General features: G+C 55.8%; 10 protein-coding genes across 10 annotated transcripts; 5 read left to right on the top strand and 5 right to left on the bottom strand.

The window, feature by feature from the left end:
- Positions 1–196: 196 nt before the first annotated feature.
- On the bottom strand, positions 197–919 carry VDAG_01081 (uncharacterized protein; the record flags this gene model as incomplete). Its single annotated transcript, XM_009649967.1, has 1 exon — positions 197–919. One exon carries the CDS (start codon positions 917–919, stop codon positions 197–199), a length of 723 nt encoding a protein of 240 aa, XP_009648262.1.
- Positions 920–1,441: 522 nt separating this feature from the next.
- Positions 1,442–3,844, top strand: VDAG_01080 (fungal specific transcription factor domain-containing protein; the record flags this gene model as incomplete). The annotated part of the gene is made up of 2 exons (XM_009649966.1): positions 1,442–1,511; positions 1,758–3,844. The coding sequence occupies 2 exons, from the start codon at positions 1,442–1,444 to the stop codon at positions 3,842–3,844; spliced, it is 2,157 nt and encodes a 718-aa protein (XP_009648261.1).
- A 115-nt stretch (positions 3,845–3,959) lies between these two features.
- On the bottom strand, positions 3,960–5,311 carry VDAG_01079 (60S ribosomal protein L20). Its single transcript, XM_009649965.1, has 4 exons — positions 5,053–5,311; positions 4,580–4,764; positions 4,342–4,518; positions 3,960–4,274 (listed from the first exon to the last, which is right to left on the bottom strand). The coding sequence occupies exons 1-4, from the start codon at positions 5,159–5,161 to the stop codon at positions 4,116–4,118; spliced, it is 630 nt and encodes a 209-aa protein (XP_009648260.1). The 5' UTR covers positions 5,162–5,311; the 3' UTR covers positions 3,960–4,115.
- Positions 5,312–5,816: 505 nt separating this feature from the next.
- On the top strand, positions 5,817–7,532 carry VDAG_01078 (COP9 signalosome complex subunit 12; the record flags this gene model as incomplete). The annotated part of the gene is made up of 6 exons (XM_009649964.1): positions 5,817–6,140; positions 6,201–6,502; positions 6,553–6,781; positions 6,839–6,900; positions 6,954–7,365; positions 7,440–7,532. 6 exons carry the CDS (start codon positions 5,817–5,819, stop codon positions 7,530–7,532), a joined length of 1,422 nt encoding a protein of 473 aa, XP_009648259.1.
- A 1,708-nt stretch (positions 7,533–9,240) lies between these two features.
- On the bottom strand, positions 9,241–10,279 carry VDAG_01077 (uncharacterized protein; the record flags this gene model as incomplete). The annotated part of the gene is made up of 4 exons (XM_009649963.1): positions 9,241–9,280; positions 9,332–9,560; positions 9,616–10,025; positions 10,086–10,279. The coding sequence occupies 4 exons, from the start codon at positions 10,277–10,279 to the stop codon at positions 9,241–9,243; spliced, it is 873 nt and encodes a 290-aa protein (XP_009648258.1).
- Positions 10,280–11,491: 1,212 nt separating this feature from the next.
- On the bottom strand, positions 11,492–12,746 carry VDAG_01076 (uncharacterized protein; the record flags this gene model as incomplete). Its single annotated transcript, XM_009649962.1, has 2 exons — positions 11,492–12,204; positions 12,254–12,746. The coding sequence occupies 2 exons, from the start codon at positions 12,744–12,746 to the stop codon at positions 11,492–11,494; spliced, it is 1,206 nt and encodes a 401-aa protein (XP_009648257.1).
- A 447-nt stretch (positions 12,747–13,193) lies between these two features.
- On the top strand, positions 13,194–13,757 carry VDAG_01075 (uncharacterized protein; the record flags this gene model as incomplete). The annotated part of the gene is made up of 1 exon (XM_009649961.1): positions 13,194–13,757. The coding sequence occupies one exon, from the start codon at positions 13,194–13,196 to the stop codon at positions 13,755–13,757; it is 564 nt and encodes a 187-aa protein (XP_009648256.1).
- A 1,200-nt stretch (positions 13,758–14,957) lies between these two features.
- On the top strand, positions 14,958–16,258 carry VDAG_01074 (protein phosphatase 1 regulatory subunit SDS22; the record flags this gene model as incomplete). Its single annotated transcript, XM_009649960.1, has 3 exons — positions 14,958–15,198; positions 15,289–16,167; positions 16,242–16,258. 3 exons carry the CDS (start codon positions 14,958–14,960, stop codon positions 16,256–16,258), a joined length of 1,137 nt encoding a protein of 378 aa, XP_009648255.1.
- A 542-nt stretch (positions 16,259–16,800) lies between these two features.
- Positions 16,801–18,278, bottom strand: VDAG_01073 (NAD(P)H-dependent D-xylose reductase; the record flags this gene model as incomplete). Its single annotated transcript, XM_009649959.1, has 2 exons — positions 16,801–17,627; positions 18,131–18,278. 2 exons carry the CDS (start codon positions 18,276–18,278, stop codon positions 16,801–16,803), a joined length of 975 nt encoding a protein of 324 aa, XP_009648254.1.
- A 2,353-nt stretch (positions 18,279–20,631) lies between these two features.
- Positions 20,632–23,048, top strand: VDAG_01072 (uncharacterized protein; the record flags this gene model as incomplete). Its single annotated transcript, XM_009649958.1, has 6 exons — positions 20,632–21,108; positions 21,167–21,446; positions 21,504–21,616; positions 21,811–21,872; positions 22,112–22,199; positions 22,251–23,048. 6 exons carry the CDS (start codon positions 20,632–20,634, stop codon positions 23,046–23,048), a joined length of 1,818 nt encoding a protein of 605 aa, XP_009648253.1.
- Between the last annotated feature and the right edge of the window lie 852 nt (positions 23,049–23,900).

Here is a 23,900-nt window from a genome sequence, read left to right as displayed (position 1 = left end):
AGCGATTCTTCACATGCTTTCACAAGTGCTCGCCCGTGGCTTGGCTGGCCGGCCAGATTGCCGAGTGATGGTCCAGGCCGGCGTCGGAGCCGAAGTGGCATCGGACATTTCCCGCATCCATACATGTCCGGATTCCCGCCAGTGTGAGACTACAGCACACGAGCCAACAAAAATGGAAACTTTGGTAACATTCATCTTAACAAGTCGAGCTTTGGAGCTCCTTCGGCCTTCCCTTCGTAAACCCCAGCAACGTGACGATCGCCTCGCCCTTGGGATCCGCCGAGTCAATCTCGCTGTACACCCTCCTCTTGGCAAAGCCCGTCTTGGTCAGGATCCTCTGGCTGGCCACATTGTCGTCGACCGTGACGGCCGTGTACTGCTCCTCCGCCAGCCCGTCCTCCCCGACCCTCACCGTGCCCCGGTCGACCCGCAGCTCGCAGACCTCCCTCGGCAGCGCCCACCAGGCCGCCAGGAACCCCGTGACAAACTCGGTCGCGAAGCCCCGGCCCCAGTGCTCCTTGACGAACATGTACCCGAGGACGGGCCACCCAAACTCGCCGACCATGACGTGGCACCCGCCGCAGCCGACGAACTCGCCCGAGTCGCGCAGGCAGATGGCGCAGTTGAACGTGTGCGCGTCGTTGGGCGGCAGGCTCAGCGCGAGCTTGGCCTGCGTCTCGGCGACGTCAAGGTCGATGCGGCCGGCGGCCGTGTTGCGCATGACTTCCGGCTGCGTGCGGAGGACGCGCAGTGCGTGGATGTCCGATTCGGCAAAGGAGCGGATCATGAGACGCGGCGTCAGGATGGGCTGGCGCGAGGCGTGGGCGGGGAGTGGCCTCGCGGGCAGAGTTGTCTTGACAGTGATGAAATCAAGGGGCCCTTCGATGAGGGCCTCGCTCGCGGGGGTTGAGGAAGCCATGATGTCTAGGCGGTCCGAAGTGAGAAGGCGTGTTCAACCGACTCTGTGAGAAGGGAAGCGGCGTATAAGTGCGAGACAGATCTCGTTCTTGTCTATTCATTCGTGCACACAGCCAACAGAGGTTGACTCACTTGCCAGTATCAGCGTGCACAGAGCATCGCGGGGTATATGACAGCCTGGAATACGGCATACGATGGGCGCTAGTCGGAGCGCTACAAAATGTCTGAACACTCATCGCCTGGATCGGTGAGGCCGCATCTTGGATCTTGACAGAGCAGGCACAGACGTAACAAGTTGATCTTCACATTGGGGAGTAGCTCATTCACGATGTATAGTCAAAATAGAATGTGGCTATCATGTGAGAACACATAGACAAGCAAATCAATGGGAGAGGAAACGGATGAATCGAATGCACGATAAGCCCCACTCACCTGCCCAGGGCTGACGACGGTTGAGGTTGGCTCGCTACTACCATGCTTCCTTGGTCGAAGGATCAACGACATCACCACTTGACCCCCCTGCATGCACATCAATCTGTCATCCGCCAAAATCTCCGAGTCTTCAATGGACATGGAGAACCTGAACTTGAATCGTGAGGCACATATTTCGCGGCCCGATTTCGTTCAGCTCAAACTCATACCTGGTGTATCTGCCTTGGAATCGCACCACCTCTTGTCGCTCACGACTACTTCATGAACGATGCCGCCTCTCTCACAACAAGATGCTTCCAACAAACCATTGAGCTGCGCAAATTGTCGCCAAAGGAAGATTAAATGTGACAAGATTGAACCTCGCTGTACACAATGTACGCGATCTGCCCTCGACTGCGTCTTTCCAGCGCGCAAGCGCACTCGCAAGCCCAGACAGGCTCGGCAAAGCGAACTGTTGAACCGCATCCACCGTTTGGAGAGTATCGTCGGCCAGGTCGAGTCTGCCGCCGCCGCCAAGCCTCCGCTGGGGACACTCATCAAGGCGGAATCTGATGCGCCTCATGCCCAGGAACAAAAAGAGGCACCAGGCAACGCTGTGACAAATGCAGGGTCAGCGACGACATCCCGTGAGACATCTGTGGCCCCGAACAACTATCTCAGCAGCGACTTCTGGTCGAATTTATGCGACGAGGTCGATGGGATCAAGCAAGCTCTGGACCAGTCGTCGGAGAGCGACAATTCAGATGACGACGAAGGATTGTTTTTCAGCTCCGAGTCTCCCTCCCAGACGCACACATCCCCTGTAGCTACGTCCGGCTTGATTACGACTTTTTCAGGCGACATAAACTCCTACGGTCCACAACATCCTTCACAGGCTCAAATCAGGCATCTTTCGCGGACATATTTCACCAATGTTGATCCCGTCATCAAGATTCTTCATCGTCCAACCGCTGCCGCAGAGCTTACTCACTTTGCCGACTCGCTGGACGCCAAGACCATCAGCAACGACACGGCAGCGCTCTTTTTTGCCATGTATTATGCCGCTGCCACCTCCATGAGTCATGAAGAATGTCTGCTTTTCTTGTCAGAGGACAGATCCAGCATTATCCGGCGTTATCAGCAAAACCTTGAGCGAGCGCTGCACAGAGCCGACTACCTGTGCAGCTCAAAGCTCAAGACCATCCAAGCCTTCACTATTTATGTGGCCGTCCTTCGCTCTCATGGTGCTAGCAGGTCTTCCTGGGCGCTCCTGGGTCTTCTCATCCGCCTCGCCCAAGGTCAAGGTCTTCATCGTGAAGGAGCATTGCTTCCTAACCTGAGCCCCTATGAGACAGAGCTGCGCCGCCGTTTGTGGTGGATGATCATTGTTCTTGACGTCCGGGCCGCCGAAGACCGCGGCACCGAAGTCATCATTCTCCCCGGGTCCTACGACACCCACATGGTAGCCAACATTAACGACGAGGATTTTGGCCCGGACACTCTCACGAAACTCGTAGACAGATCCGGACCCACCGACATGAGCTTTGGCTACGCAACGGCCATGGCATCGGGCACCCTCGGCTCCATCAAGCACCCTCCCATCCAACATTTGAACCCAGACATCAACGACGCAGCCACCCTGTCTTCCGTCTCGTCCCCTGCCCTCGGCACAGCCTCCAACTCGCCCACGGAAGAAGTCATCGTCCGCCAGGCCCAGCGCCTCGAAGCCCTCTTCCTGACGTCGCCCACGGCCCCGTCCCTCGCCATCGACAGCCACCCCGCCGCCGGGCCGGCCGCCATCACGACGAGGGTCATCATCCTCAAGCTCTGGCTCTCGCTGCAGTACCCCTTCCAGCACCGCCCCGCGTCCCTGCACCCGCCCCGCCTCCGCGTGCCCCGCCCTACCATGCTGCGCACCGCCATCTCCGTCCTCGAGCTCGTCCACCATGCACGGCAGCACCCCCAGGCCGCGCGCTTCCACTGGTGGTACGACATGTACCCCCAGTGGCACCCGCTCGCCGTGGCGCTGGCCGAGCTGTGCGCGCAGACGGAGGGCGAGCTCGTCGACAGAGCGTGGGTCGTCGTCGAGGGGGCGGTCCCGAGACTCGAGAGCATGGTGGCTGACACGAGGAAAGGGCCGCTGTGGCGACCGGTGAAGAAGCTGTTGAAAAAGGCGAGGGGGCTGCGGGCCGAAGCTCTGAAGAGGAGAGGCGGCGGAGTGACGCATGCTCCGCAGGGGACGAACGTGGCGGTTGTGGAAGAAAACAACGACGGCGTCACTGACGATGTCATGTTACCTGCGGCGACTGAACTTGCTGCCGAGCCCTATGCGGCGGACGCAGGAGACGCCCAAGCCGACTTATCCTTCCTCAGTGAGCCGTGGCAATGGGACAGTGCGCAGGAGTTGTACGACGAATGGGTTGCCCCTGTCGAGGGGGGTGATCCATCTATGGACTGGACGACCTGGAATGAGTTCTTAGATGACGCGCAGGTGGAGGGGTCGCCGAGTGAATAATAGACCAGAGCCGCCCCCATCAAGACCTCAGTGGCAAGACGCGCTTGGCATTGCACAGAAAAATAGGTAGCGACGAGTAGAACAATCACCACGCATGAATATAACGATCACAGTAGAGGAAGCAGTTCATGCGTCAATTCCTGGTTGATTCGTTGTGCCCTCTGTTCAAGGGAGCAAATGCACGTGGTAGTTCCATGAGACCTAGTAAACACCTGCAGTACCTGCCCAACCTTCCCCGCGACGAAGAAACCCGAAAAACTTAAGCTTTTGTTTACGCAAACGTGGTGGGGCGCTTGGCGCTGAAGAGCTTCTGGTTGCTGATCTTGCTGACGCGGTGGGGGAGGGGGAAGGAGAGGTTCTTGGTGAGAAGCTGCTTGATGTAGGGACGCTTGACGTCGTCGCCCTTCTCGAGCTCGTCGACGCGGAGGACCTGGTGTGCTGTTAGCGTCGGGGATCGGTATCCGGCGGCTGGGAGGCCGCGGGGTGGAAGCGCGTACGTGGATCGACCTGAAGCGGGAGCGGTGGCGAGCGGCCATGTCTTGGTAGAGGGCCTCAACGGCGTCGGTGCGGCTCATCTCGCGGTACTCCTTGTACATGTTGTGGGTACCGGAGCGCGAGTCGTAGCGAATCCAGATGCCGAAGTTCTTGACCTTGAGAGGGTGCTTCTCGTAGATCTGCAGAAGCCGTTAGAGGCTGTTTTCGTCGTGCTGATCGACTCGTCATGCTGCTACTTACCGACTTGACCGAGATGATCTCACCAGTGGCCTTCTTGACCTTCTTCAGGCCGCGCATGAAGTACCAGTAACGGGACTTGGCCACCGTGGTGTTGGGGGCGAAGATGGTCATGCGGTAGAGGGTGGGAGTGGGCTGGGACTCCGTGGGCAGATGGCGCCCAATGACCTCGTATTCCTGAAGGCGACCTTTGGACAATGTTAGTTCTCCAGTTCGCCACGTGCCAGCCGTTCATGAGCCATCATGTGCGCAATGCCGTAAATAAAAGTGCCAATGGTCGAGGAGCTGCCAGTGGCCGGTCGGGAAACAGTCGTCAGTCGTGTAGTAGTGGTCGAGGCACATGGTCAATTCCAGCAGATGCCCTTGCAATTCTCAACATGCCCCTCCAACAAATGATGTGCTCGAAATTCGACGTCGAAGACACATTCAGAGCTCGTTCGCTTTCCTCCAGTCGAAATTGATCGCCAGCACGTTGCTAGTCGTCTTCCGGGGCTCGAGCATGGCTGACCCGTGAGGTAGTGTGTCGTATCCAATCCGGAAAAGTCGTGGGAAATTTTGTCGTCGGTCGCTCATGGCATTGCACATCGATGGCTCTTGCACTTGTGCAAAGGAATAGAGATCTGCTTACCCATCTTGAAGGTGGTTAGTAAAGTGTCGACGAGAAAGTGGTGTTGAAAGCAGCAAACTCACTTTAGCGGTATTGTCGATGGCCGTCGGTCGATATCGTTGGTGGTTGCAGGGTCGGGACGCAAAGACGCTGTAGAGAGTGAAAAAGTTCAAAATCTTGAGGGCTTCGACGACCTAAGCGAGATCCACTTTTCGACTACGCTAGGTTGACGCTGATGCTGGGAGGTCGGCACGTGATAATGGTGGGGTTGGCTCCGCAAGACAGCCACCCAGCTGCTCCCAGCTGGTGAAGTGGCTGGGAGGTGGTCCAGGACAAGAACATTTCCCACCAACCCGTCTGAGGGTCCACTATGCGTGGAGTAGGTACCACGGACCTCAGATCCTAGTGATTGTCTTTGAGCACCTAGACGGGTACAATGAGATCTCACCGTTGACATACATCTCGGCTCATCGACAGCTCTCTGGTAGCAGCACAAAACTGAAGGGCATTAATCTGTAGGGACAGTTACAGCTTTTCGTCCGCACGAACCTTGTCACCGAAAGACTGGATCGCGCCTATGGTTTTGCGCTGTATCCCTAGCCATCTCTACTAGGCCTTGGTCACGAAAGCGTGATGGAGGCTCTCTTCAAGGAAGTTGGCCGTGCCTTTACGGAAAACACAGGGTCAAACGGCTATGATCTTGCCAAGACTCTTTCGCCCACATCACCCTCGGATCAGCTACATCGGCTGGCATCAATCAAGCTGTCAACGAATGCATTCAATGTCAAGCAGGATGTCAAGCACTTCCTGACCCAAGCCATCTCCAAAAAGAACGGATTTGGCGGCCGGGGCGATGTCAGGCAACAGATCAATGGCTGGGTCGAGGTCTATGCCGCCTACTGGAAGGCTATCAACGAGATTTTGGCAGTGGAAGGAAATGATGCCGCGGACAACTCAGTGAGTGTTTTGTGTGCAGAGTTCGTCGCCCTCAAATCATGAGCAGCTAATTGTCTCTAGAGTTTGAAGAAGCCATCCTGGACCAAAGTTTACGACGCCTGGAAGGAGATGACTATTGCATTGCACAGAGGCTACACAAACTACGGCTTTGAGGCGTGGACGATACCGTGCCTCTACACGGCCGGCAAGTATCTGAGACTCTTCGCCATCAAGGCAGACGCAGAAAGGAGCACAACAGGGGCTGCGGGCGAAGAGGAGGTTCAGCTCGGTGACGACTTTGATCCGGAAACGGAGGAGCATCAAAAGCTCAGGGACTGCGAGCAGCAGCTGAAGCGCATCTTCACTCTGTGTCTAAGCGACCGGTATGCAGCATTGAGCGCATGCATTTCTGTTCACTCTGACCAAGCAACAGATCAACAGATATTTATGACACACGCAAATGGGGAGTCTACGCTACCATTAACCTTCTCTTCAAGACTTACTTCAAATTAAACTCGGCAAGCCTGGCACGAACGATTCTGAAGGCTCTGGCGACAAACAGAGCCGACATGGCGCCGCTCGAAGCGTACCCCGCACCGCAGCGAGTAACGTTCAAGTACTACGAGGGAGTGCTGTTCTTCTTGGAGGAGAACTACGTTGAGGTATGCGACATTGCGTCCCTCCTCCCCAGCGAGCAATACGTAATCTAACAATTTCAGGCCGAGAAGCACCTGACAGAAGCGTGGAGTCAATGCCACAAGGATGCACTTGGTAACAAGGAGTAAGTCGGCATGCATCGTAATGGCGTAGCCTATCCACTGACCACGTTATTAGGAGAATCCTTACATACCTGATCCCGTGTCTACTATTGACAACGCACACTTTGCCCAGCAAAGCGTTGCTCGAACCTTTCCCCCGGCTCCAGGCCCTATTCCTTCCTCTGGCGCGCTGCATTAGGCGAGGTGACCTTCACGGCTTTGATGTCGCTCTTCAAGAGGGCGAGGAAGAGTTCGTCAAGCGCAGAATCTACCTCACGCTCGAGCGCGGCCGTGACATTACGCTCCGAAACCTGTTGAGAAAAGTGTTCTTGACCAAGGGCTTTGAGGAGCCCAAGAACCCTGGTGACGCCCCACTACGCAAGACCCGTGTCCGTGTTGCTGAGTTTGCCGCGGCCATCAGTCTTGGAAGCCGTGAGACGGTGGATATGGACGAGGTCGAATGCTTGCTGGCGAATATGATCTACAAGGTAGGCATCCCTCCCTTTCCGGTTTGTTCGCGCGTGTTTGATTGGCCGTTGCTTGAACCGGTCAATGTCTCCAGATGGTTGCCTTGAAGAGTCACCGGTTAGACACAGCAGTGCTCCTGCAGCTGCACTGCGTCGACGGCCGTTGCGTGCTTCCGGCCCTTGTATAGCCTCATCGGCAGTTTCTTGCCTGCCAGGCAGCTGTGAATGGCATCCCGTCAATTCGCTACCCGATGCCCTGAGGCTACTACACATGCATGCTCTTCGCAATCATTGGCGCACCTACACAAGAGCAAACCCACTCGCACTGGAGTCCGTCGCTGACCAGCACGTACAGAATCTCATGAAGGGTTACATCTCACGCGAACACGGCATAGTTGTCCTGTCCAAGAACGGCGCATTCCCCGGAACAGGGATCTAGCACACTGGGGAGGCAAGTGACTGGGGATGCGCTCACCCAGGGAAGCCAAGGCGTTTTCGGAGAAGCAAACGAGCCATGGTCTTGCGTTTGGCAATGGCATCCTCCGATTTATTAAAGCGGCGGCGTTGTATGTGATACCTATCTCTATTCCATCTCATTGGCTCGCTCGGCACAATAGCAAACCGGGCTTGTGCTTGCTGAGATGTCTGAGCCTGGTAGAGCTTGGCCTGGTGCACTAATTGAAGACCAACGGTCCAAGTCATTGCGCTAGACGTCTGGTCGATGAGTTTGGGAGCAGACGTGTGCCTTTTCTTTTCTTCTTCATCACTGCTGCAAGGGCAGTGCTGGCCCAAGTTCACAATGGGCGGCCAAATTCACGCTCGCGCACGCCGCCTTGGCTCGAGCACGACCTCCTCGCATCGACCCAGCATCCCGGGACACTCCCCCGGAATCCCCTGCCAGCCCAAGCCCCCGCTGGCACCACCACCACCACCAGGGCCCGAGCTAAACAGGGGGTTTAAGTGGTTTCGCGGAGGGCTACAGGTCTGCACCGTGACTCACGCGTCGAGGCACCTCTCGCACGATATCACGGTGCACCACCCCCTCAAATGCATGCTGAACCATTGCAAGCACAAAAAAAGGCAAACAACGCCCGCCAGATGCTAAACGCATGGTGTGGCAAGCTAAGATTCAGGCCGCATCCCTGCCTTTTGAGCGGGGGCACTTGTTCACAAGACGTGCATGGCTTATCAGTGAGGCCTCTGTCGGGGAACTGCACCCGGATGTCGGATTACTGCTTCCCGCATTTTCGCATTTGCGATCGGCACGCGTTTTTTTTTTGGCAACGGGCGCCCGTCTCAAAAGGTGTCACAGATTGATGCACATGGCACAGCAATACGCCGAGAGCCTCACTTGCAGAGCACATTGCCACTTCACGATATGTAGTGTGATCAGATACTGCTCGTCAATCAAAGTTTCTCTTCCGTCAATCATCTTAGAATGAGCGTCAAGAATAAAAATACACACGTCCTCCGTGACAATCTGCTCCTTCAGTACAATGCTCACAGCAGGCCAGTTGGGCTAACTGTAGAGACTCTCAATCTCATCTCGTGGTATAAGTCAGTTCCCAAGAATTGACCGCGCCCGGGGCCTTCCTGCTCGCGGCGTCTTGGTAATAATCGTACATGCGGGGTCCTTGGGCAGAAAGCAAAGTGACAGAATAGCACAAAAATGAACAGGGAAATAAACAACCGCCCAACGCCTTTCCGTCGTGAGAACGCCGTGTTTTATGGTATTTGTGAGGATTTCTCTTCGAGACCCGGTGTCGCAATCAGATGTCTAGGAAATGCGGAAGAGAAGCGAACAGTAATGATCAAGATGCCGAACGACATCTTGGAAAAGATCATTAGGTGAGTGGTTGTATGGCGGGCTGAGCAAAGACGCGTGTAGCGTAGTGACTACATAAGTCGACCGCTGCGAGGCGTTCGAGGCGTAGAACTATCGACTCAGTCAGCCATGAAATTCTAGAAGAGCCGTGGGATTGCTTACGCGGCCGTGACGTCGTCAACATGGTTGCAGAGAGCAACAAAAAGATCAAAGAACAGCTGGGTGTTGCCGTTGAACATCTCCAACTGCATGGTGCCGCTCCTCTTAAATGTGCTTCGGCTACGAATGATGAGGGCGAGGTAATGGGCGCGCAGCTTGGAGTCCGAGTCGGGAGTGTGGGCGTAGGCGTAGCGAGCAGAAGCGAGGATGGTGCTGCATTGAATGCCTGACTCTGTGATTCGGTCAGACAAGGTGGTGTGAGAGATGAAGGATGAGGGGAAACGTACGCAGACCTTGCTTTCGAAGAGCAATCCTCTTGAGCTCGTCCAGGCCGTACTTCTCTGCTGTGCAGTAGATGACCGTGTCCTTCAACAGGTCACCGTCGATGGCATGGTGGTACACGGTCGATTCGACCGAGCCCCTTGCCTCGTCGGTTGCTGCCTCGAGCTCCCAGCTGTTGCGACGCTTGTTGTGTAGAAGACGAGGGAAGTAGTCCCCCTTGTATAGAAACTCCAACACAGATGAGAAGATCTCGGGCTCTTCATCGGGGAGCGCGATACGTCGGGTGGTGCCGTCCATGAAGTTACCACGGAGGGCATTCTGGAAAAAGGGGGATGCGCAAAGAACATCTTCGTGAGCGGCAAAAAGACGTTGTTCAAGCCCGACGACGAGGGTTACGATGGCAGACGTAAGGTTGCTGATGAAGAGGGCGTTAGTGATGACCTGTGTGAAAGGGAGATGAGTCTGCGAGACTTACTTGCTGTTGGGTGAGCCATCCTCGACTGTCGATGCGGTGGTCGGCCGGCGGCTTTGTCGTTGCTCTGTCCGGTGTTTCGATACACCGCTGGTCTTGCTGAAAGACGAGCTCGACTTGTTGGCCTTGTGGTGCTTGGAGAAGCTTCTGTTGCTGCTCGATGTGGGAGGGGGATCGAAGCGACGGGAGGAAAACATGGTTGCGACTTGGTGGTTTCCGACTCAAACTCCGAAAATTCAATTTAAATCAAAGGCCAGATGATGAGAAAAGTATACAGAGAGATCAATAAATTATTGTCGGGTGTTTTCTGGTTGTGTCGACGTCTAATCATAAAAATGACCTACCTGAGGCGACGACTTGATGGGGGGAAGAGCAAGAGGAAATTTTCCAGGCAAGAAGGGGTGCGATCCTATATATACGAAACCCATGGGAACCATGCACAGACGGAGGCACACACGCAGCGATCCATGCTGCTGTGATGCCTCGCCATTTTATCAGCTGGCGTGGTGAGGGGGACGTTATTGGACGCGTCTGGCCGAAGAGAGGACGCGCCAGGATGAACGGGATAATGGCGCGGAAACACGTGACCTTTGCAGGGATCAGAAGTGCACTGCACCCAGGGGTGGGTAGTGCCTGAACTCGACAGCGCCTGGTCTTCGCCTTCACGCCGGCTGCCTCGTTTGCTGGTGACAGGGATCAGGCGAGTCAGATCTCAGGGGGCTGGGTGGCATTACTTGGCTTGTCCAAGTCACTTCGGGTGATATACAGTCGGGAGAGTACTTGGTACGGGAGATGATGAACCCGGCTCTGCCTAGAAGTCACTGCCTAAGGGGAAGTTCCTAGTGTGTCGGCCGAAATGAAATCCCCATAAGAGCAGCGACGTAAAGTATCCAAGCTCCCACCATCAACCGTGAACAAGGAAAAAAACTGATGAGAAGAAGCAAACATATATGGGACTCGCCACAGGCTTCGGAACCCCCAGGATACCAGCGTGAATACATTGCTCACTGTGAATCAGTCAATTGGATCTTCCCGAGCTTCGATTGACCAGGTGAGCGTGCGACAAGTCTCGGCAGTTTATGTTGTACAGTGCCATGAAGCTCGATTGTGAACGATTCCCAGCGATGGAGAAAGCACTTTAACGACCCACCTTGGGAACCTACGGGGATCAACAGGAGTCCGCCACTCAGGGGGGGCGTCAAGAACTAATGCAAATGCATTGCATGTTCGTGATGCTGGGTCGGCCCCCGCCCCAACTTGGGCCACTACAGTAACATGACTGGACAATGGCTGATGACGCCCGATCCAGCAGTAGGCAGTACACAGCGGGACAGTATGACGGTCTTCACAAGCTCATTTGTGATACCTCGATTCCATGATCCTCCTATGTGTGGCAAATGACTGTGTATTCAAGCCTTCTTTCGCACTTGCGCTCGAGCCACAACCGCTCTCTCAATGGCCTCCGCCACGGCCTTCCGACCCTCGGCACGGAACATGACATCGTTGTGAAAGGCGCCTTGGACCGTCTTCTTCTCTACCAGCAATCCGAGTTCAACACACCGTTGTTGCAACTGAGCTCCATGCTCCGCTGGGACCAGCTCGTCCCTACCCCCCTCTACCAGTGCTATGTATGGTTCACCTGTCGTATCGCCCCGACGCGCAGCTATCATCTCAAGGTTCTTCATGGAGTCCAGATGGTTACGAAGGAAAGGCCAGAGATAGCGATAAGGCACCCATTTAGGAGGATACAGCGCCAACAGCATTGCTCTGATGGACGTGAAAGGCGTCTCGAGGACAAGGGCGCCGGGTTTTAGAGACGATGGACACTTTTCCCAAGCAGCGAGGTTCGTCGCGACTCCAGACCCGATGCTCTGACCCCAGAAGATAATGAGTGGCTTTGGCGCATCCTCTCCATAAGCCTCTGCATGGATCTGGCCGACAAATCGAAGTGCGGCTTGTGCGTCAAGGTTGATGCCCTTCTCGGACGGGCGCCCACGCGATGTCCAGTATCCTCTGTAACTCAAACACACCATTGTGTAATGTGCCGGCTGGCTCGACCGTTGCAGTGCCCTCAAAACCCAGGACAGATCCTGCAGCCTAGGTGGTAGAGATGACGCATTCCCTGCGGTAGGTCAGCACTTGCTAGCCATTGCGGGTGGAGTGGGACAAACCCTGAAAGTAGAGGATGTAAACTGGAGTTGCAAGGCCGCGCCCAGCAGCGAGTGATGATGCGCCAGCTTTTGAGCCATCGCACGCTACGTCCGTCATGCAAACGGCCAGATCTGTACCATCAGCAGCTCGTATCCTGCGCGCCTGCCATGATATGTCTCCGCATTGTCGGGCGTAGTCCTCAATGCGCTCGCGACGTGCGTTCGGCGGCAGACCCGGCATGTATATGATCTTGTTCTGGAACACCACCATCATCATGCATTTCCATATCCAGAGAGAGCCCAAAAGCCCGACGAACATGAGTGGCGGGAGCCAGAAGACTTGTGTTTGTAGGTGTCGTTTGGCAGTCCGGGGCAGAATAGTACAGCGCGCTGGTGATGAAACAGCGCGAGGCGTGACGAATCGCAGGGAGGAGAAGCCTGTACGGCTTGAGACTCTGAAGGCGTTCGGATGGCAAGCAGAAGCGCGCACTGCCTTCAGTGCCATCATTGCCATTGTTTCCCCTCAGTATTGCTTGCGCTGTTGGCCGACATCGGTCCGGGTCGTTCGACGAAGGTCCGTGATGTTGAGGGTTCGCTCGGAAGGGCAGTCGTTCAGAATAGCGACATCGTGGATAGATGGACTCGGTAATCAACGTTTCGAGTAAGCGTTGCGAGCAACATTGTTGTGAGCTTGCGATGGTTTCGTTCAATAGAACACGCTGAACGTCGAGCTCCGATCCCGACCTTGGGTGCCCCACTAAAGTGCCTGTGCCGCTGCTGTCGGCTTCCACCATTTGAGTATAGACTGACAACCACCATTGCTGGAAGGACTTGAGCCGAACAAAAGGTCGCACGTGTCTTCATCTTCTGTCAGGAAAGCTGATGCTAACAATTGTCGCAAATACACTACAATCATCAAACAACCAGGTTCTCAATAAAATTTGTCATCTCACGACTCAAAATGGGCTCCGCACAACAAAATGACCCGGTCATCATCGGCTTCCCTCCAGCATCTGATGCTGAACGACTCGACTTCGTCAACGGCCTTGTTGACGTTGTCAACAAGGCATATGCCGAGACCGAAAGGGAAATGTTCGTGACGGGCTACCAACGAACAACCCCGACTGAGGTTGCAGATCTCATCCGCACCGGCCAACTCGTTACCGCGACTCGGGATCCAACAGGCGAACCCGTAGGATGTGTGTCGTTGAAGGCCATGTCACCAACACGGAGTGCATTCGGCATGTTGGCGTTAGGGGCGACCTACCAAGGTTCGGGCTTAGGGAGAAAGCTCATCCAGTTCGTCGAAGAACATAGCCGAGTCCAAGGATGCGAAGTCATGCAGCTTGAGCTTCTCGTGCCGACGACATGGGAGCACCCTTTCAAGACAAGAATGAACGCCTGGTACTCAAAACTGGGCTATCAACTGGTCAAGGTGGGACAGTTCGACAAGGATTACCCAGCTCTGGCCCCGTTGCTCTCAGGCCCTGCCGACTACAGGATATCCGAGAAGTCGTTGGTATGAAAGACTTCCAATGTGTAATGGTTCAGAAGCGCAACCCGGGCCTCAACTCGCAATCAAGCATCTGTAGTCCCAACAGCAATCGCCTCCACATCACGGGCTCTCCGTATCACTCGGTCGATGTTGGTACACTTTCTGTGCTATAGTGACTGTCGTTCCTGGTAAAACCCCGTCCGCTCATTGCTGTACCTTTATATAGGGCATGTTGAGCTCACGCTGAGAACAAGGATAACTTGGAGCGACGGACCCAAATGGCCTTCAAATGTGGCGCCTGTCAGTTTCTCTTTCAAGTCAGGTTGCTGGGCACTGCGCTAGCTGATGTGTCTCCAAATATAGAGACGTAGGGCTTGAGCATGTTCTACGAAGCCTCAATCTAATTTTGCTTGGCAAGAGGCAGTATCGGCTCGGTGCCCACGTTATGGTGTTTTGAGCACTACATGAGGTAATGTAGAGAATTGACCTCATCAGAGTGGATGACAGCGTAGTTGAATCCCATGCTTCCAGTTTCTCACGGCTATCCATCAGCCTTGACAGCGGCTTTGGCCTTACATCGGTCTTTTGTTTTCCTCTGCCTGTTCCATGGCCGCCAAAACTCACCAAGCCTGGACTGAAAGTCCATATCGCGGCTTGTGCCATCTAAGATCATTCTAGCCTAGTTACGGCCATCGACGAAATCGGCGACGAAGGGCCCCAGCTGGTGCAGTTCGTTTCTGTGAGAGTCTCCTCCCAATGGCAGAATCCGGCATCGTATTCAGTATAGACTATACCATCACAATGAATAGGGAAAGGGGCCGTGACGAAGGAAGAGGCTAGAGTTGCTGTGGTGGGGGCACGCCAAGTAGCGCCTGGAATGCGCTGGATAGTAGCACCGTCATCACAGAGGGGTCGATTGTCGGGCCCAGCCATTGGGCCTACCACGCAGAGCGCGCCCCGCCAGACACACATGCCACTTCTGGTACCGGATTACCTGATCAATCCATCGACAATCGCCTTTCTCCTCTACCTAGGTACTCAAAACAAATCACATCACCCGTCCGTCCACCCCGTTGCCCCATTTCCACTTGGCCGTGGCCTCAACTTGCCAGGTCTACGTTTTCAGCATATTTCATTTGCATCACGTACCAACGCGAGCGAAAATATCCACTCCGTGCCATTCAAACCCTCGGCAACCCCTCGCCGCCGTCAACCCCGCCTTTCAGTGCCATGGCAGGCTCCGAGGAAACCGAGAGGCCAACCTCACCACACATTGCGCTCCCTGATGAGGGCACCACATCACCCAAGGCCGACGGTCAGTCGAGTCCCGGCATCAGGAATAGCAAGGGCTGGGACGGCAAGCTGCGTGTCGAGCGCACCGCCACGCTCGCGAATCCGGAGATTCTCGAATCAGAGCCTGAGTCTGACGACGAGAATGTTTTGCCTGGCGAGGAGCTGCCCGCAGACGAAGGTACAAAATGAGCCTCCCCCTCTTCCCGCGCGCCCCGAAACTGTGATAAACTGAGAACACATTGCTGACACGGGCTTTCCGCCTCTCCAGATCTCCTAGACGGAGAGGACCCGGACATTGACGAGATAATCGTCTCTCACTCGCGCGTGGGCTCCATCCCCGCCCTCCGCCTCGAGCGCTTCCAAAAGGTGATACGCCTCTGCCTGCGCCAGAACAGCATCCAGAGCATCGACGGCCTCGCGGCGCTCGCCCCGACGCTGCAGGACCTCGACCTCTACGACAACCTCATCAGCCACATCCGCGGCCTCGACGAGCTCACGCACCTGACGAGCCTCGACCTCAGTTTCAACAAGATCAAGCACATCAAGAACATCAGCCATCTGACCAAGCTCAAGGAGGTCTTCTTCGTCGCCAACAAGATCAGCAAGATCGAGGGCCTCGACACCCTGACGGGCCTGACGAGCCTCGAGCTGGGCTCCAACCGCATCCGCACCCTCGAGAACCTCGACGCGCTGCAGAACCTGGAGGAGCTCTGGGTCGCCAAGAACAAGATCACCGCCCTCGACGGCCTCGCCGCCCTGCCCAAGCTCCGCCTCCTGAGCATCCAGTCGAACCGCATCCGCGACCTGAGCCCCCTCGCCGACGTCCCGGGCCTCGAGGAGCTCTACATCTCCCACAACGCCCTGACCTCCCTCGACGGCCTCGCCGCCAACAAGGCCCTCCGCGTGCTCGACATCTCCAACAACGCCGTCGCCTCGGTCCAGGGCCTCGCGCCCCTGGCCGCCCTCGAGGAGTTCTGGGCCAGCTACAACCAGATTGCCGACTTTAACGAGGTCGAGCGCGAGCTGCGCGACAAGGCGGCGCTGACGACCGTCTACTTTGAGGGCAACCCGCTCCAGCTAAGGGGCCCTGCCGTGTACAGGAACAAGGTCCGCTTGGCGCTGCCGCAATTATCGCAGATAGATGCCAGTGAGTTCAGCGCCGCCCGAAACACCCAACCCCCGCCGTGCAAGATGGTGTAACTGACCTGCCTGCCTTTGCAGCTTTTGTTAAGACTTGATGCATGAAGAAAAGAAACATTTGAGTTGACGTACAAGAAAGTAATGGAAACGATACCTCGAGCATTGGGCAAGGCGTTTAGGAAGGTGTAATAAATGGGCATAGTTCGCAGAGAGGCGACTTCCCGACCGAGGTCGCTGCAAGTGTGTCTCGTTGCAACGTTGGCGAATACCACGTCATGATCACATGCATGGGAATGTAGGAAGGGATATGCAGGACGGAGGAGCTAGCTCCGATGAACCATGATTAAAGTTTCATAAGACCTTGCATTCGATGTGGCAGATCACAGTCATGCCTCTCTAGAAACAACTAGCAACAGCGCAGCGGATTTTCTATGCCCCCCTGTTTCTGCGTTCTTTTTGCAAGAGATGACCGCCGCCGGCGGTCCCGTGAGCAACAGAACCGGAGGCCCGGCTCAGCCGGCAGGGCCTCATTGGACCGGTTCCCATAGCCGGGTAAAAGGTTGTAAGTCGTTAAGTGGGTAGGAGTAAGTATAGTCGGAGAGGAGGGGGTTGGTTAGGATACGTGACTGGACATTGGCATTTAGGCGAAGATCCAAAGCTTCTCGGTGGGGAAGTAGTTGGCGGGCTGGTTGAAGCGGGTGTTGATATCGAGGGCGGAGATCTTCTCAATGTCCTCTTCAGAGATGTCGAAGCCGGTGACGTCGAGGTTCTGGGCGAGGATCTCGGCGCGGTTCGTCTTGGGGATGACGGACAGGCCACGCTGGGTAGACCAGCGCAGGAGGATCTGAGAGGGAGCCTTGCCGTACTTGTCGGCAAGGGAAGTGATGAGCTGGTGCTTGAGGAGGGGCTCGAGCTTCTTGGCATGAGGGAAGTCGAACTCGGCGAAGGAGGCGGGGCCGAAAGAGGAGTAGGCGGTCACGGCGATGCCCTCGTTCTGCGCAAGACGGACGAGGTCACGCTGGACGAGGTAGGGGTGGTGCTCGATCTGGAGGGTGGCAGGCCTGATCTTGGCAGTGCGCAGAAGGTCGTAGACGAGCTGGCCCTGGAAGTTGGAGATACCGATTGAACGAGCAATGCCCTTTTCGACGAGAGACTCCATGGCGGTCCAAGTCTCGGCGATGGAGGCGTTGGAGGTGCGGATCTCCGACTTGCCATCGAAGTGCCAGCCGGGAGGGTAGCGGACCTCGGGGTCAACCCAGGCGAGGGCAACGGGGAAGTGGATGACATAGAGGTCGAAGTAGTCGATACCAAGGTCGGCAAGCTGCTTGCGGGCGATAGGCTCAACCTTGTCGCCGTCGTGGAAGGTGTTCCAGAGCTTAGAGACGAGGAAGAGCTCCTCACGCTTGACGAGACCGTCCTTGATGGCGCGGGCGACACCCTGGCCAACCTCGACCTCGTTGCCGTAGTCTAGACATGTCAGCTTCTTGTTTGTCGGTATGTGATGTGAAATTTAGAGCAAGGTGAAAAACATTGGTGAAGCCCCAAAAATGACGATTCGTGATGTCGCCCCAGATGACGCTGCTGAGCCTATGTGAGGGGCACCAGGTAACGAGGGGCAGTACAAGTGGGGGCGACAGGGGGCGCCGTCACAGCCAAGACTGACAGACACAGGGGGGTCGCGGCGGTACAGCGGTGCAGTGCACGACGTAGTAGGGGGTGCATGGTGGGGTAAAAGGAGGGGTAAATTCGACCGAAAAAGTCGCGAGCGGAAGGTGGGATGCAGCTTTGACGGATCATGACGGTCGCAGCCAGAGCTCCCAACCCGAGCCATTGACGTTCTGTCTGGCCATGCAGCGCACAGCAGGATTCTCTGGGGCGCCGTCACGACGTTCCGCTGTGCTTGTGTTCCCTTCTCCCTCGCCACACCATGCAGAGGAGCTGTGGGCTGTGGAGGGATCGCGAGGACGTACCGGCAGCGCCGTCGAAAAGACGGTATCCAGCCTTGATGGCATTGTAGACGGTGTCGGCGGCAATGGCGTTGTCGACCTTCCACAGGCCGAATCCGACCTGGGGCATGTCGAAGCCCGAGTTCAGCTTAACGTTGGGAATGTTGACCATTTTGACAGTGTTTCTGCGAAGACGAGACGAAGGGGTAGGAGAGGTAGTGGTTGGTCGTAGGAGTTTGTTGTTGGTCTTTCTGTCGAAAGAAGGGGGGGTATCACAGGTGGTAGAGAGGATGAGAAGAGAGGAAGAGGAAGAGCAGGAGGGAGGGATTCAGACGGACCGACGGGATGGAGCAGATGAGTAAGTAGATATTTATAATTGACCTCTTCTCAAATCAAGTCCTGCCTTCCTCCTTCTATAGCCTGGCGTGAAGCAGGTCATCATTCCCTTTTTTTCCCCCTTTCCCCTCCATCGCGCCCGCTTGCTTGCCTGCACGCCCCCCCTTCCAACCCAACGGGCTTGTCTTTTGTCCCGGTTGCCCCTCATCCCTCACTGCCGCCGCGGGCATTGCTGGGCACGCCCACCGCGACAGGCCCGGTGACGATGGTGGGATGCGCGAGACGGGCTGCGCGCGCAGGAGAGATGACGGCACCTGGTCCATGTGCTAGTGTATAATGTCCCTAGTCCGTGGCCTCCCGTCCCTTTTTGCCAGGCGACAATGTCACTGATTGGCATGGCTAATACTGGTAAAGGCCAGAGCCGGGCCAATGTGGGACGGGGAAAGAGGGGGAGTCCCCATTCGCGCGTTTAACCCGTCGGGGGGCACATCCAAGCTTGTGATGGTTGCCCTTCTTCATTTTTTTTTTGAGCGGCCCCATCTCGTCCCTGGTGTACATGTACACAGGTATGGAACTCTGGCGCAGAACCACAGCAGCCCCCCCTGGCAAAAGCACCTAGACTAAAACGTAGCTTCCGCCCTGTTGTCCCGGCCAAGGCGGACCGTTCTGGGAGCCGGAACTCGGCGCAATTGGCTTGATTCCCAGCCAGGCATGAGAGACGCGAGCTGCAGCCCTCTCACGTCGGATCAAATGTGTACCTTTGTACATCACTTGACAGCATCGGCACGTGGACGGCGGCTTTGGCCATTGTTGACTGGACGGACTTCTGCGCTGGAGGATGCCCCTAAAAAACAGGTCACGTCTCTGAGGAGAGGCGGCAACATGGAGGGTTCACCTCGCCCCTTCTTTGGGCGAACTGCCGTGCCAGGTTCTGATAATAAAAGGCGAGTCCCTCGACGATCATGAAAATACAGTTTGGTTGCTTCGGCCCATGGGTCAAGTCAGCTGTATCACGACAGCCCCTTCCGGCACTGTCAAGTCGCTCCGAATCTGGGCCAGCCAGTCATGGCGACACCCGAGCTGGCCGCCACGTCCGGAGAGTCGCCGGGAAATCTCAGGTATCCACAGGGTTGGTTGCCTTGCCTCGCGGATTATCGTCGCAAGACGGCCTGGTGCCTGGCTCTATAGCCTACGGGACGTGAAGTGGGCGAGAAATGGCTGTAGGTAAGCTTGGTAAGGCAACGCCAGCACTGGCCATTCCCTAGCTGTGGGCCCTGAAATCTGGCAAAAGTTGGGGGCAATGGGGGGCTCTCCAGCGCTGGGATCCTCTTCGGTCAGTGGGGGGAAGAGCCAGCGAGTGAGTGGGCGAGTGGGCGAACGGGCGAGTGGGCGCAGGTGAGGTAGCGTCGAGTCGTTATGGGGCCCTTTCCATTTAGCCTAAATGCTGTTTGGCGCGGCTAATCCGATGCGCTCCGAATCCATCTCGCAGTTTCCTCGCAGATTTCCCGGATGTCACCATCGTGCTCACCATCCCTGTGTGCCTGACTGCCCGCAGGACCCGCCCAGCTGGCTTCGGTGTGTCCTGCCCGCCTGACCTTGACTCGACATCACAACAACCGTTTGGAGCCATACTCCCACCCTCTTGATGCCTCCTCAGGGCTTCAGCCCAATTGGCGACTGCACTTTCTCTGCGGGTGGTCAAAGCCTCGAGGTTCTTCCTGCCTTGGAATGCGTAGCTCTTTGTCACTGGCCATCGCCTTCCACACGCCTTTGTCTCCCATGCTCTCAAGAACCGCCTATGTGGATGAACCATATTGCACACCACGGGAGCGGGAGCGTCACAGCCTTGTCAACTACTCGCGGATCGGCCAGCGTCAGGATAATGGAACCCTCTTCCGGAGTAGCATGCTCGCCGCAGTCATGTCTTGTATCTATGGCCGAGAAAGAATCCGTTCCTGCCTTTGTTCCAAATTCGCACATCCTTTTTTCTTTCCATTATGCGATTTACTATCCAGCAAAGGAATGTTGATTATCGTCCTCACTATCGTCGTCATGCTCTTCCTCGTGATGCTCACTCTCACATAAAGGTCGCACGTCCTCTTCCTCCTGCGGGATGACACCGATCATGTCTCGCCAAAAACACTGCAGCCAGACTGTTGTGATTCGAAGAAATACTCCCATCATCTACCATGGCTACCAACTATGGCCGAGCCCCAGGCCACCTCAAGCGGGATGAATCAGTCTACGCTGACGAGGATGATCCCACAGGCCTGGTCAGGCGGAACCTCGAGTGCGGAGATGCTGCTCGATATAGAGGGCAGGCAACGCGACCCATGAACGCAGATGGCATGTCGGCGCCACGAAGGCCCAACAGCAAGTTTCCATCCCTCATCGCAGGCCAGGGAAGGCCCATAGATCAACTGGTCGAAGCTTTACAGGAGCCTGATCTGGCCGCTGTCAGGGACAGGAAGCGCAAACGTGACGAGGAGAAGGGCGCCAATGTCGGCATGGGTATCACCCTGGAGAAGCTGTTCGGTGTCAGCGGACGTGGCATCGCGGGTCTTGTCAACGTGCCGGTCGTCAATGGAGGCCAGCCCTACCAGTCCGTTTGCAAAGTAGACAGGAGGAACATCAATGACGTTGAAAAGGAAGAAGGTCTTCTACAGGTAAGAATTACACAGCTGACCTCATGGAGAGCCTCGGGATTGATGGATTGGAAATTAGGACTTCGAGGGCTGCAAGCACATTGTGCAGTATGACCGTAATACGCGGTACTTCAAGAACCTCCGTCTCTCCAAAAAGGGAGCCAGCCGCAAACCACCTTCGCATTACAAGGACAGACTCAATATCGGAGCGGATTGGAAGCGAAACTTTGTCCTGATGGAGTATGCTGAGCTGGGGAATCTGCTCACTTGGCTTCAGAGGACCAGTGCTCATGCTGCCGATCCCAATTCTAAGCTCGGCCCATGGCCGAACAAGGCGCTGTGGCACCTTCTCGAGTGTCGTATGTCTGATACTCTTGGTTTTGATAGTATTATCATGTTCTGACCTTCTTTTGTAGTAACGCGGGGCTTGATTGGCATGGCGTACGCTCCTCACGGCAAAGCTGGTGATCAGCCTGGCAAGCCTGGCAGGGTGACTGATGAGACTGTGCCTCCATCTCCAGCGCCCGAGGTACGGCAAAGAACGCACTTTGACCTCGATCCTAATAATGGTTAGCCTGCTGTCGTCCTCCAATCTCCATGTTCGCATGCTGAGTCTCGCTAGTATTCGTAAACCACATGGGCCGAGGCCACAAAGGCAGGCCTACGTTCAAAGTCAGTCTCACATTGTTTTCGCCTTCGAAAGCCTTTGCTGACTGTTCCTAGATTGGTGATTTCGGCCTCATGCAGGACTTCAGTCTCCTCCAGGAGAACCCCAACGCCTTTTCGTAAGTCTTCTAGGCCCCTTTTCTGGCCATTTCTCCTGCCACGGCACACTTACACGACTCACAATAGCGAGAGAAAGTTCTGGCAGTTAAGGAGTGCTGGCAAATCTGGTCACTTCGTACCGGTAAGACCATGAGTATCACTGAGCCACGATCGGGAAGAATACTTATATTTTGCAGGAGCAATTTTGTCAGAGTGGGACGAGTCAGTAGCTTCATGGGTTTCACACAACGGGAACAAGAATCGGTTCATCGGCCAGGGAGAGCTTAATGCCTCCTGTCGCCGGCAACTACGGCATGGCAAGCAACGTCTTCCAGGTTGGCATCATCGTGAGTGATCCCCCCAAAAGCCGCATGGTGCAGCACTGACAGGTGTCGTAGCTCTGGATGGCCATCACCCTACACGCTGCTCCAGGTACGAGAGCCTTCAGAACGCCACTGGAAGCCGGCGTGGGCGTCATGGTCGACAGCACTTACATGCGCTCAAACGGGCAGAGTCTCCGCACGTACGGTGGGGCTCTCGAGGACGAGAGGTTCAACCACGTAGAGGGAACACTGCGAGAGCTCGTTATCCGGTGCATGGCCCACAGCCCGGCTGACCGCCCTGACCTCTCCGAGCTCATCGAAGTCATTGATGACCGTCTCCAATCACCATTCACTATCGACGGCGACGAGCTAGACCAGTGGTACCAGGACCTGTTTGGGCGCCCACCCCCGCAGGCTGAAGGCAAGGATGAGGAGGGTAATCCTATCGGGTTCAGCAACCAAATTTCCAACGAGAGAGCCTCACGCGCCAAGGCGGGGACGGGTGCCTCGAGCCCGTTAACGCAGAAGGAGCTTCAGACATTGCGGGATGCTCTGAGAGTCGCCAAGGCTGTGAAGCAAAGGGCAGCTGCTGGTTCGGTCTTTGGCGAGCTGATCAAGGTATTGCAGAAGGTACCGGGCGTCAATAAAGGGAAAGAAGCTGCCAAGAAAGCGGCAGATGGCATTGCCGGCGGCGAGGACAAGGGAGAGGAGGGCGACGGCGGTAACGAAACTGAAGATCCTCAGGGGCGCGGCCAGCTCGAACAACGCGCCGGCAAGCGTAAACGGCCACCTAGTATCTCACGGCGCGAGACCAGACAGCAAGCGAAACGCAGAATGGCGGCAGCCAGTTCCGCAGGGGCTGCGGTTGCATAACAGAAGACTTTAGTTGAGAGACGGGGTCACGAGCTGTCTGTATCCGAAGTTTGGCGTTGAATGGGTACCGCATTGCCTGGACAGAGTGTACTTCAAGGGAGCGACAAAGTTTTGTGAGGGTTTTTTTATGTTTTTGCCATTGTTTCCATATCTGTGAGACTACTGTATTTGTAGTACCTTAGAGCCCGGTAAACGAAACGTGTTAATTTGGAATCTTTCTCGAAGAGGGAATGTACTGTGCTGCGTACATGCTGTACGGGCCGAAAACAGACGTGCCTGGAATCGATCAGGGATGAAGCAGCTTACGAATGCATTCATCACACAGCTACGAAGTCCCAGGCTTCCACCAATTCCGCCTATTCCACCTATTACGTACTCATCTTGACTAGCAACAGGATATCATGGACATCAGAACAGCTATGAGCATCAATCCGTCCTGAAAGGGTTCGAGACAACGTGACGTTATTGATACATAGCTTTGGGACCATGGCATCTTGCAGGTCTTCTGAGCGCGGATCGTAAACGTGAGCATGGGTGCTGATGCGAATTTGGCATAGTACACTCATTCTGTCCATCAAAGGTACTCGGCAGCTTGGCTGGCCCATGATCCCAGCTGCTCAACGAGCCCTGCACCTAATCTGAGCAACTCCACGAGACGATGTCCGGTGTCTGATCCTACATGACGTCACATTCCGGACAACGGAAGAACGGCCGGAGGTTAGTGACGAGACAAACATAACATCGATTCGCAACGCATCTTTTCAAAGTAGACAGCTTGACTTTTGCATGTGAGTTTGACCGACCTCGAGGCCGTGAGACCGCGTCGCAAAGTGTTGTGATTCTCGGTGAGCC

Source organism: Verticillium dahliae, genomic scaffold (genome assembly GCF_000150675.1).
Source record: "Verticillium dahliae VdLs.17 supercont1.2 genomic scaffold, whole genome shotgun sequence".
NCBI lineage: Eukaryota > Fungi > Ascomycota > Sordariomycetes > Glomerellales > Plectosphaerellaceae > Verticillium > Verticillium dahliae.
Note: the sequence above shows the minus strand (reverse complement) of the source record. Positions and strands in the feature narration are given on the sequence as shown.